Source organism: Platalea leucorodia (genome assembly GCF_965183815.1).
Source record: "Platalea leucorodia genome assembly, chromosome: 6".
In the NCBI taxonomy this organism is placed as follows: Eukaryota; Metazoa; Chordata; class Aves; order Pelecaniformes; family Threskiornithidae; genus Platalea; species Platalea leucorodia.
Window position 1 is genome coordinate 38,275,763 of NC_138828.1, and position 12,753 is coordinate 38,288,515.

Consider the following 12,753-nt stretch of genomic DNA (forward strand, 5'->3'; position numbering starts at 1 on the left):
TGTAAATCAGATGAATGAGGAAGTATGCAGACGTGGTGTCCCGCATCCATTACATATTAATGCTGCTTTATAGAATGATGAACGGTTCGGGTAAAAATTAAAATAGCCCTTGTGTTGTGATATTGGCCATATCACAACCAGAGATAGTCTTCGTTATTGTCAGAGCAGGCACAAACATACTGCAATCTAATGCCAGCTGTCAGCCACAGTAATGATGTGGGAACATACTCCGGAGGGGAGGTGTCCTAGATGGGCATATCAGCCTTTGTTTGCAGACCTGATCTCCAAATACAGGGCTTTGCATCAGAAATTTGCATTTGAGAATACGGCAGGCAGAAACTCCTTAACAGATTGTGAAGCTGCTGAGAAGGATCATTCTTCACCCCTGGTGTCTGAGCATGATAAACACAGCAGACTGTACCTTTGTTGCAGGCAGTGTAAAATACTTAAAGAACTTCATCAGGTAATTAGTAAACCTAAGAATTTGGATTATGTTTGTGTCCTGTCTGCTGGATAGGAATCCCATGGCAAAACGGTGTAAGGAGGAATTGTTTACCATGCTTGAGGAATATGTATCAGAAAAGACAGGGTCTAGTCTTGTTTTGGGAACTGTTGTTACAAACTTTTTTCCGTATGTGGCTGATGGTGCTCAGTTTGTTTCTTGCCTTTTTTAAAATGACTATTATTTGTTGGTTAACTTACCCCATAATTTCCTCAGTTGTAATTCAAATGAATGCCTCCCCCCACCCCCCCAGCTGCTGAGGAAAGGGAGGATTTATTGCTGCTGAACTTGCACACAAACTGATCATAAATCTGGCAGATGTTTTTTGTTTTTAGCACATTGGGAATTTTATTGACTGCTTTCCTTTTTCTTCCCCTATTTTTTTATTTCCCTGGAAGTCAGAGCTAGATGCTGTGAGGGGGAAAATGCTAACACTGGGAATTCAAAAATTTCTCTCTCATCATCTGTTGGTGTCTTGAAGGACAGAGTCTTGGAAAGACTGGTCAAATTGATGGTGCTGGAAAGAGGATGTGCTGTGGAAAGGCACTAAATCATGAAGTGACTATGCATTTGGGTTGGGTCATCTTGTCCAGAGAAATTTAGCTAGAAAAATCCAATGGAGTTCATTTACTGAGGTAACTTCATTTTATAATGTATGTATTGTCTCAGCTCATATTTTTACCTTTAGCAAGAAGATGTGTATAGGAAGAAGAAACCTCAGGAGAAGAAGGAAGGAAATGTACCAAATATGAATTGGAATAGAAATAGAACATCTAGAAAAAATAAGAAGAAGGTTAATATATCGACAAGGTATGTATTGCCTCACCAAATCATGAAGAAATCCAGAGTTGCTGTAATGTTTCCACAGGTCTTGCATAGTACATTAGGCAGGATTGCTTTATCTATTTAAATAAACACACTTTAATCCTGCCCTGAGCCTTTATTTTTAAGAATGTGCAGTACTAAGTATCATCAGCAAAAAAAAAAAAAAAAAGTTTCCATTTGTAAATCTGCATGTATATAGACACACCTCATTCTGCATAGCAGTGGTCACTCTCTGTTATAGTCTTGAATTTGCTGTCTCTGAAGTTGGGATGGTTAGCTTTCTTGCCATTGTATATTGTGTGGATAAAATCCAGTCACGTATTCTCTTCAGTGAAAAAAGGAAAACAAAATTGTTGAAATGATTCCACCTTCAGGACAGTCATCTTCTACACTGAGTAACTGAGGGAATGTTGACTTCTAGTAGCTTTGAAAGAGGAAGAGAAGTATGTAGAAAAGAAACAGCGGCTTGCATTTTTGCTGTAATGATTAAAAAGATTAGAGCAGCACTAGGCTGAAAAGAATATTGAGAACACCTTGGGAAGTTAGGGGTTTTTTTTCCCCTCTGAGGTTTGTTTAAATGCACTTCTAAAGTCAGCTGTAACTTACTCTTAAGTATTTTTTCATATTTTTTTTAAATTTAAGTTATTTGGATTGTTGTTAAAAAATACCAGTTATAAACTGCTGCTAGAATAGAAACACTTATGAGGAGAAAATCCTCCTCCTTCCCCTCCCCCAGCCCTTTGAATTAAGATCACTATCCTACAAAGCCTTCACAGACTTAATTTTTATTGCAAATGGTCCTATTGAGGTCAGCGGACTTAACAGGGAGACTGTAAATCTGAAGGGGCTGTTACAACTCATTATGAACAAATTACTATTCATTGTGTGGGAAGTCACCACATGTGTAAATCTTTGCAGGATGCGCACCTTTGTAGGTAGGAAGGATAAAAAAATGGAAGTGAAATACTGAAGTTTGGTGTCCGTTCCTTGAACTGCTTCAGCAGTTGCTACTTTCTGAGTTAAGATGTAACCATTTCCTTCCTGTAGAAACTTGGCAGCTGGATTTTATTCATTTTTCCCTTAATACTCTCTGATTATGATATTGGATCCAGATACTTCAGTTTTACTAGCAAAAACTTGAGATTACTTCAGATGATGGTTTTATTCTATTTATAATTATGCCAGTGAAATAGATGTAGGGCACATTTTTCTGTGTATCTAGATCTTTGTACAGTGCTAGACTGTGCTTATCACTATAACATCTGATTGCCTTCTGCAAGTGCATTACAGAATGGAGTTAAACATACACACGTTGTTTTGATTCTCCCCCAAGAAGTAGTAGTCTGTGTGGTGGGATATTGCATTTTGGGAAAGGTTTGTTAGGTTTCTGTAAAGTTGGGAAATAAAGACTCCTAACCCTATTCCTTGCCCCCCCATCCTGCCTCGATAGCTGTGTGAGTTGAAGTGTTTAATGTCTGAAAAGGAAAAATGCAGCTGAAACGTAAAATGCAAACATATTTCTTTGGGTGTGGTTGTATTAGGGTCCCTGAGCAGAGTGAGTTGAAGCATATGTGTGGTGAATTTGAAAGGCCGGATCTGAGAGCGAATATTGGAATAAGAGCCTGGTGTCCTCAGGGTAACGGGGAAAATTGTAAAGCAGACCAGAAAGCCGGGAGCTTGTCTATACAGGGAGAAACAGGTACGCAATCTTAATTGTCTGAAACGGGGGAAGAGATGTAATGTGGTTTTTGTGGCAGTAGAGCTGTGTTCCTTCCTTGAGAGACTTGTGCTTCTCTCCCTTTCGAACCCAGACGCGAAGACGGCAGGACTGGAATGATGCAGTGCCTGAAATAATACCTGCTCACTTCTTAAGGGCTCTGCATACTTTCTCCGCAGGGTTGGTTGGTGGTGCAAATCAGAAGATGAGTCAGTCTGAAGCCATAATACATCAGTCCCGGGTGAAGGACTGACAGTCTGCTTGTGTGTTCAAATTAAAGCTGGTATTAACTGAAGCGGCTGTATTGCGAAGGCCACCTTTAGAATAGGCAGGTCATTTTTAAAAACCACCACTAGCCTGGGTACCTGCTTCCTGCCTTTCCGTCAGGTTTTTAATCAGCTGTTTTCCCTGGCTTTTGGGAAGAGGAGGGCTGAAGAAGGTATCAATGTTTACAGGATTGCCTCCCTGATGAGATAATAAGGAGAATCTATCACTTATGAATTCATTACTTGCAAAATTTGTCATTGCTTTTAGTATGCATGTTCCTACAGCCAGGATATGTTTCATGTTTAAAATATTAACTGTATTATTTCAAAGAAGAGTGTGGGCTTCCTGTTTCAAGCTATCGCCTCTAACTGCACTGTAGCCTGACTTGCATTCGTTGCACTGGGGATGTCACGTAGGTCATAAGCTACTCATGGTAGGGGCTGGCACATTTATCTTGAGGCTATCAGTAAATATTATTTTCTGTCCAATTGTCAAGAAATTCAGAGAATCCATGTAAATTCATGTTTGAGATGACTTTTCACCGAATCTTCAGCTGAAAGACTTTCTTAAATGTTTTGTGGTGTTTTGTTTTTGCAACTTCTTTAGAAAGCTTTTATCAACGGTCCAAAAAGAAGTGTTTGGAGAAGTTTTGTTCTGATTCAAGCTCAGATTGTGGAAGTTCATCAGGAAGCGTTCGTGCCAGTCGTGGGAGCTGGGGCAGCTGGAGCAGTACCAGCAGTTCGGACGGAGATAAAAAGCCCATGATTACTGCCAGGCATTTTCTTCCATCCAGTAAGTTCTGCATATATCACCTCTGCACCGTAGTGGGCAGTTTCAGCCTTCCTTCTGAATGGAAAGGGGTACTGTGGCATGGGGCATGTAGCTTGCCTGTTATAGGTGAGAGCACCTCTCAGAAACACAAGGAGAGATTTAAAGAACTAGGTACTTGGGAAAAAAAGAACCAGAAGTTTTGTGGAGATGAAGATGAACTAGCTGTCAGGCTACAGACAAGGTGTCAGACTCTGCACTGAGGAAGCTGCAAAATTGGTTTTCATGGAAAGGTGGAAGAACTGAGAGTCACTAGTCAAAGCAATTTCTTCCTTTGAATTTATGTTACATCACACTATTCTCATAAAAATACAATCTTTTTGTTAGTTATTCAAGAAAATGCACAAATGAGGAATGTGTGAAAGCAGTTCAGATCGGAGGATGCTGGGATTGGATGGCAGTGTTTGAGGCATAAGCAGGCAGGAGACCTGAGCCACTGGACTGTATGAGAAATGGGAACTGTGGTTCATTACTGCAGCTTTTTGAATGCCTGAATATCATTAAAATAGTTGAAAGCCTAAACCCTGTCACCGCCATCACTATCCAGGTTGATGTAATACTAGAAGTAAATTTTAAAGAAAGTGCTGAAGTGACACCAGCTTTGAGTACCTGAAAAAAGCTGTTTAGAATAATTTAAAAATGGGCACGTACTTACATGTGTTTGTGTATGTATAAAACTTTACATTATGAAAAGATATAGTATGTGATGTATCTGAATATGTGATGTAATAGATAATGAATTGTGTGCACATGACTTCTGTTTGTGCAAATTGTAATACCTCTTAAAAAAAAAGAAAATCAGTCATTTCAAATTCAAAATTAATTTAGTAGTAACAAGGAACCTCTCCATCAAGAGTGTGGTAATCACTTATAAGTCATAAAATACATTTAAGACCATGTGGAAGTAGATAGCATGCTTTGGAATAAATGCAGTTAGTGATACTCCAGTCTGAGAGAAAGCTTGCTTAACACTGTTGATGAGCGTACTTGTGTGTGTGTATATTCTGTGCATACTTCTTTTTTTAGGATCTTTGATTTTCACAGTCATTCTTTTCTTTAGGAGAGAATATTTCACAAAATGATTTTCCATCTGAAACTCCTATCACTTTAAATCTGTCTCATAACATCTGCAATACCAGGTAAAAAATTTGAATCTACACCTGTAAGACATTAAAGAAACACCACCAACTTGAAATCTTGTCTCATTTTGATAAATTACACCTACCTGTTGTCTTGTCATTTTTTGTGATCATCTAACTGTACTTTCTATTTGGAAGAAGAAGAATCTTCTTCAGTAGGTGAAAAGATAGATGCAAAATGGATTATGCTGGGGAAATAGAATAAATGCTTCCAAATGAGAAATAAAATCGGGGAAAAAGGGAATTGTTTTTCCCCTCTCATTTCTTCCAGATCTTAGCAACTTACTACATTTCCACTAGCACTTAGTTACATTAAAGTAATAATGGTTTTTAAAGAAAAGGTGGGAGTGAGACTTTCAAGTTGATGTTATTCTTTTAATGGGAATAATGTTCTCTTAGGATATACAGCATGAAAATTGATTCCCCCCTCCCCCACATTCCTTTCTACCTCTTTACTGTAGTAGAGATAGCATTTACAATTTTTATTACTACAAGTCCTCATTTCACTTCTCATTCATGACTCTGTTTTCACTAGCAGAAATAATTTAATCCTTTTCCTCTGGGATTCTGGTGCTTGAAAGTGTTCCCTTTCCACTCATATTGACTAGTTTCTTTGATGGGATTTGACGAATATGAAACTGATGTTCATGTGTGCCTATGTGTCTTCATGCACATAAAAGTAACCTTGCCTGAAAGTTGTTGGGAGCATTGAAACATTATGAGAGATCCTACTCATCTTCATGGACTATAGCTTGCTTTCTAATTTTAGACAAGAGCTGTTGAATTAATTTGCAATGGGTTGATACTTGGATAATAAAAGTGGGGTAATTAAGATGTATTAATTTTATTCATTTTGCGTGTGTAATAAGTAGCTGGCTTTTAACTGGGGAAAAAAAGCTGTTAAAAAAATTGCACAGGGGTAATTCAAAATAAGAAAAATCGGGAAAGTAAGTGGGAAAGCAATAGCAACCTTGATGTTGATTAGAATATTTTTTTACCTCTCTGTATATTTCCTTTGAAATACTTTGAATTATGAAACATAACAGTGCCTAGACTTAAGAAATTAAATTTTCTTTTCATTCAGCAGAGACATGAACAGCATCCCCCAATATCCTGAAACCTTATGTCCCAATTTCACTGACATAGCTGCAGATCCTGACAAAAATAAAGGTCAGTTACTGTATTAACAACTGAAGCTGGTTTTTGCACACTTTGTCAAGCAGTTTCGATGATGTTGCTAATAACACTTGTATACACCAACTTGATAGACATGTTGTTATTAGAACTTAACTTACTTCTAAAAAAGTTAAGAGCAAAGTTAGCAAACGAAAGCTTATAATATTGACATTTTTTGCTGCATCTTCTTTGTGTGAAGACAGCATTTAGCTTTCAGCTCACGTTTGAGTTATTGTTTTTTCATCCTCTTGCTTTGCACAGACTTAATGTCCAAAAGTAATGCAGTTGGGAGATCAAGAGCACTCGGCATCAAATCAAATATGACCATTTTTCTCTCTAGATTTCCACAGTTGGGACTTGCCCTCTTTGAAAGCAATAATGAATGAGGTTGGGTTGGGCTGTTAAAACTCTTGCATTTTCATTGTTTGTATCTCAAAGGGAAGTAATATTAACTTGCTGAGTGGGATTCATAAAAGCAACAGGCTACATGGTGACATGGAGTTTGAAAACTGGTTAGGACACATGGTTCTTTGGGCAGCAGAACTGCCTGCTCGTGACTGTCCCTTCTGCTCTAGGTTTAACCTGTGTCTGGTAGGATACAAATGCTGACTAAACTTTTTCCACAGTAGCAACATTCATAATATCTATCGTGTGAAATAATGAAATAGAGCTACCTTTGCAACCATTGCCTTACGGAGACTGCTAATCTGGATTTTTTTCCTTTCTCCAGCTCCCTGTTCTCACAGAGTTGATAGGAACCAAGTATCTGTGGGCAGTCAGGGCATTCAGTCCGTAGAGAGCAGCACAGTGAGCATCTGCCCTAGGGGCTAAATACAGCAGTAACAAGTTCATGTATTGTTTGGTTGTGGATGGCTCTAGTCTATTAAAAACCCTGTTCCTGCTGCATTCGTGCGGTTGGACTGCAGAGATGGTTACTGACTGATGGGTGGGGGCAAGGGCAGGGCTGGTGGGGATCACATCGTTGCCATCCATCCTGCTGTGAGGAAGGGTGCCGCCTTGGCGCTGGTGGCTGATGACTTAAGGACTCTTTGTAGGAATTTCTTGCCCTGTTTTGCTGAATTTCAGCTTCTCAGTTCAAGTCTTTTTATATATATTTTTTAACAAATAGAAATTTTGAAGAAATTTAGGGAAAAAAAATAGAAAATAGAAAAAAAATAGATTGGTTAGTAATTCTGGACTTTTTATCTAGCATACAGTCCTTATTGTGGATCTGAGAATAAAGTGTCATTGTGATATTCAGAGTTTGTGGATCCTCCTTCCCGTTGCTATGCATTTCATTCCCTTTTCCCTTTTTAGGTCTTTACCCAACAGACTTGTGGCCTGCCCAGCCAGTCTGCCTGACAAACAGTTTAAACTACAACCTTGAGAATAATATACCGTGCATGATCCAAGAAACCCCCTCTGTCCACAATAGGCAAGTTATGTTTTATGTAAACAGTATGGATAACTCTTTGTTCAGGTTTCTGTGATCCAGAGGACTGCACTTGAGCTTATCTTATAATACTTGTAAGGCAGGTGAAATTCTTGCTGTCACTTCAATATTAGTTGTAGTTGTTTATGCTCTTCCATTAGTACATCATGATTAATTTTGTTAAGACAAATTCACTGGTGTTCCTGCTCATATGTAGATACTCCAGAACTTCTTTCAAATTTAATTAAGTGCTTTTTGGAAAGCTTTTAATTTTTTCCACTTCTTTCGCATGACCAGGCAGAGGGCCTAGCTTTTAGGTTTGTTCTCCTCTTGCAAAATACATTGCTTCTGTATATCATGGGGTGTGTTATGCAGTGTGTACTCGTGTTAAATGGCATGAACAGACATTGTTAAATTAAGGCGAATAGTCCTGTTTGAAGGTGGTGTAAGGATAAAAGTTGGTCTGTTTAGATTTGGGTTGATCTTCCTGTAGTAATGAACTCAAGTAATTCTGGTACTTCATACTCTCCACACTGCAAATTCTACTAATGAAAGATGCACCACAAACTAGTGAGAAGAAATCCTCTGTCACCACGTAGCAGTGAAATACGGCCAGTTCTTCAGGTCATATCCTGTCATCCGAAATGACAGAGCGGTAACACAGAAATCCTGAAGCGATGGTCTTGTGATCCCAACCAGCCTGCTAACCTCAGTTCTGTCGTGTCAACAAACTGCGGCCCTAATGATTTGGGAGCAATGGTCAGCGGTCTGTCCGACTCTTAAGTCAGATGAAATATATGGTGATTTGTGGCAGATTCTGTATTATGCTACTTTGCTTTCATACGCCCATCTCAATTTGGACTTCATATGCAAAAATTCATGTAATTATTTATTCATATGTAGTAGTGATAACTTACAACTTCTGGCCTGAATAGTAAAACTGAATTAGCACAACTTGACGTGAAATCCTTTTATATGCCTACCTTGTCCAGACTTGGACTTCTTCAAGCTTTCTGCATAGCAGGGCTTGTTTCACTTCTGACCTATCTTTAAGAATTAGTTTTGAAAAGTCTTCTTTAAATTCTGAAATTATTTTAATTAAAACAAGTCTAGTCCCTACAAATTAATGTGTAGTTTAGAAAACATATTGTTTAACAGGACTTGAACACGTGGTAGGGAAAGTAGAAATGTCCATTTTAATTGCTATTCTCAATCATTGAAACGCTTGAGAATGCGTTACATTTTCTTCTATTTCAAATCACATTATTTCACTTTATATCTACCATTTCCATGGTTGTGGGAAAGTAGTACGATTGTTTTCTTTTTACAGAGGAAGAAGTTGAACCCAGTTAGGTGTTGCAGGACTCTGGTAGCTCTCATTACAAGTTGTTCATTCTCCCAGAGGAAAAAGAGCTTAGTGAGAGAATCACTGTGATTACGTAGTGGCACAGAGTAGATACTGGCAGAATTGGTAAGAGGAATGTGAAAAGCCTCATCATGAGTTAACAGACATTTTGCATCCAACAGCTTTACATTAAATAAGTATTTCTAAGTAATTTTTGGAAGTTCTGTAAATTGTTTCTGACAGCAGATTTTCTTTTTTTCTTGGGACAGCTTCATTGACTGGAATGCAGCTTGTGACAGCCAGTTTTCCAACATGTATTGTCCACTAGAGATGAATGAATATGGTGCTTTCCCAGAAGGTAAGATGAAGTCAAGCTTATGAATTATCACTGAGCGTGTTTTTTTTCCTCTCACCTTTTGTAGAACGAAAGGCTGAGCTTGTCTATAAACATCTGGGCGTTCATCGCTTAAGCGGACTTTACGGTTTCCAGCTGACCAGATGCTCTGTAGTAATAAACAATGTCTGCATGTGGCGGATGAGCAGACTGGTCTTTGTACGGAGTTATTAAGCCTGAAAAGCCAGTATACAGGACTCTGAGAGGGAATAGAGAGAAATGCTCGTGACCACAGTATTACACAAATCTTTTTGCACAATTTTCTTTGTTTCCCCTCTGGCAGGCTTCTGCCTTCCAGTGTGTGAAACAGAAGGCCTCTTGTGACCAATTACCTTTCCCGGCTAGAGTTTCTTGGCTTGGGAAGCACATTGGCAGCAACCTAGAATTCTTTAGCATTACCTAAGCAATAATTAAAGGTCAGGCTACAGTATCACAGGCAGCACGGTGATCCCTCGGGTGCTTAGAGCTGAGGCATGTTGGCAGTGAACCCTCGGTAGGCTCTGCCATGCACGTGCTGTGGCTAATAAAAACTCTGTTCTCCAGTAGAGAGATAGCCAACTCTTTATCCTGTCCTCCTGATAGCCATCTGTTAGTGAGTCCCTGAGACAGAGTGGTAGTCTTGTTAACAGAGATTGTTATGCTTTGCTGCTGTGCTGCCCTGAAGGTGCCTGGAGTCACTGAAGGCTTAGGTCGGTTCCAGCCTGGCTCAATCTGAGAAGATTCAGTGTTTCTCCACAGAAATGTTAGCAGTGTTTATATTGCCAAAGCCTTATTTTGTCTTCCTGCTTTTATCAACTGCAGAAAACATGAACTACCCCAGTGGCTTCCCGGGTACTGCAGCGGTGCAGAATACAGCCTTCATTGACCAGAACTGTCCCTCCACCTGGAACGCTCCTCCCAACATGCCACCTACCTGGGAGCCCGCCAGTTACGTCAACTCCACAGTGAGTATTGTCAGTGAGGGGCGCTGCCTTCTTGTGCCTCTTCAAAGACTTCCCAGTGCATTCCTGTCTTTCCCTTACCTGTTGCTCACATGTTCTTCATGAATCCTTTCAGTAGCCTAATGTATGGATTTGATGCTGGCATTGGGAGCGTGGCTTTTTCCCAGTTGTTGGTCAAGGTTGTTACTGGGCCTTGTCCGTGAAATTTTAAGACAGATTGTTTGGCCTGAAAATTGACTAAAATCATCTTACATATGGAAAAACATTTCGGACTTACGTAGTCTACTGAGACTTTTTCCTATCAAAATCAGCCTTTCCAGATGAGGGTAAAACAGAAAAAGTGCTGACAGCAAAACCCAGAGAGATTTGGAAATTGTAGAGCTGAATGGACAGCTGCTCTCAGTGACTTTGACAGGTTTTTTTGCTAGGAAATCCAAGTGATTTAAGCTGGATTTGTGCAGATTTCTGAATGCTGACTGTGACCTGTTACGCTCTAGACTAGCCATGTTTATGTCATCCCATAGAGCAACGTAGTGACTTCAGTTCAAGGTGGTCTTTAATTGTAACCACCTTCTCTTCTGCTTATATTTCCAAATCTTCTATTTTAGATTTTTTATTTATTTATTTACAGTAGGTTTGCTTTGAATAAAACTAACCAAATAAAGCAAGAAATATTTCCAAGTGCAAAAGTGAAAATTCTGCTGTGTTAAAAAGTGGCAAAACTGGTAGAAGACTGTTTCCCAAAATAAACGTGGCTTTATTTCATATTTTATTCAGGAATGCCAGGAAACACAGAAGGTAGAGATTGGAAAATACATTAGATAATTCAGTTCATTTCCCTGGCGAGCTTTTCCCCACAATACATTTCAGTGTTTCATTCAGTTTTAAAAGTCCCAAGACTTCCATGACCTTCTCCGAGAGACTTCCTCGCAGACTAACACATCTTGCCCTCCAGGAGGTTCTTTATAAGCTTTCGAAATTTTCTAACTAAATTCCCTAGCTCCCAATTATAGTCTCTTTTCCATACTGAATATCCCTCTCTGCTCCTGGCTTGCATAGTCCTTCAGTACTGCCACATACCTCAGCCTTTTTCTTGTCATTTCTTAGGCGTCCTGCTCTTTTAACTCTCACAATGTGCATGGTGCTCTTCACGTGTCTTCCATTTCTCCCTTATTTTTCTTAACAGCCTGACCAGAACTGAATCTTGTGTTCCTGTTACAGTAATATCGATGCCGTGCAGGGAGGCGTTCATACGGCTTCATTTAGCGAAGTGCCTTTGCACGCCCACGCGCACACACACACTAATGCTGCCGTACTATTTTTGGCAGCCATATTGATTTGTAAACCCGTGTGCAGGTTTCTACTTGTGCGTTTCCTAAGTTCTCTGTGTAAATGCTGCTTCCTCCCATTTAGTACTACATTTCCACGTTTGCTTTGGCAAGTGGTCCATTTTGCAGTTTCCCATGATAATTTTATCTTGCCCTACAGCCCTACCTCTCAAGCACCCGAAGCTTGTCTCCAATGTCTGGACTTTTTGGTTCCATCTGGGCACCTCAGAGCGATGTTTATGAAAGCTGCTGCCCCGTCAGTGCCACGACCCAACACTCGACCCACGTGGAGAACCAGGCAGTTATGTGTAAGCAGGAATACTACCCAAGGTTTAACCCCTTCCGTGCCTACATGAACTTGGACATATGGACTACTGCAGCCAATCGAAACGCAAATTTCCCACTTTCGAGGGACTCGGGTTACTGTGGAAACGTGTGAAAGGAATTTGATTTAAAAATGTGAATAAAGATGCTTGCAATTTTGATTACTAGAGTAAGCTGGTTGTTGAATAGATTACAATGTTGGTGGATATTTTGGCACTTTTATATTGAAAATAAATTTTTTTTACTGAAGTCTGAGCAGTCAGTGCATTTTAAAAAGCAAAGCATATTCAGGATGCTGTTATTGTCAGGTGAAGGCTATAAATTTTAAACTCAAGTTTTTTCAAGAATAAGGACAGTATTAGGTTCTTAAAAGCATCCGTGACCTGTACTGCACACGTTTCTTCTGAAGTTTACATTCTGTGGTATAAACTAGGAGTGGTTTAGCATTTGTAGGTACAAACTTACACCCATAAGCAATTGCATCTGTCCCAAGCAGCCGCACTGGGGACCTACCTGTTGATGCAGATCAGAGATT

At 39.5% G+C, this 12,753-nt stretch overlaps 1 protein-coding gene across 10 annotated transcripts in view; it reads left to right on the top strand.

Moving 5' to 3' along the window:
- Positions 1 to 12,387, top strand: part of TMEM131L (transmembrane 131 like) — an 82,297-nt gene extending 69,910 nt beyond the window's left edge. For 7 of the 10 annotated variants that reach the window (XM_082315359.1, XM_082315362.1, XM_082315363.1 and 4 more), the window contains 9 exons: positions 1,191 to 1,312; positions 2,869 to 3,026; positions 3,918 to 4,103; positions 5,200 to 5,278; positions 6,363 to 6,448; positions 7,772 to 7,889; positions 9,501 to 9,589; positions 10,427 to 10,569; positions 12,055 to 12,387. In XM_082315359.1, the coding sequence (XP_082171485.1) occupies positions 1,191 to 1,312; positions 2,869 to 3,026; positions 3,918 to 4,103; positions 5,200 to 5,278; positions 6,363 to 6,448; positions 7,772 to 7,889; positions 9,501 to 9,589; positions 10,427 to 10,569; positions 12,055 to 12,333 (1,260 nt within the window). In that variant the 3' untranslated portion in view covers positions 12,334 to 12,387. Of the gene's footprint in view, positions 1 to 1,190; positions 1,313 to 2,868; positions 3,027 to 3,917; positions 4,104 to 5,199; positions 5,279 to 6,362; positions 6,449 to 7,771; positions 7,890 to 9,500; positions 9,590 to 10,426; positions 10,570 to 12,054 lie in introns of those variants that run through there. The other 3 variants (XM_082315361.1, XM_082315360.1, XM_082315368.1) reach the window with 2 other exon arrangements.
- Positions 12,388 to 12,753: the final 366 nt, after the last annotated feature.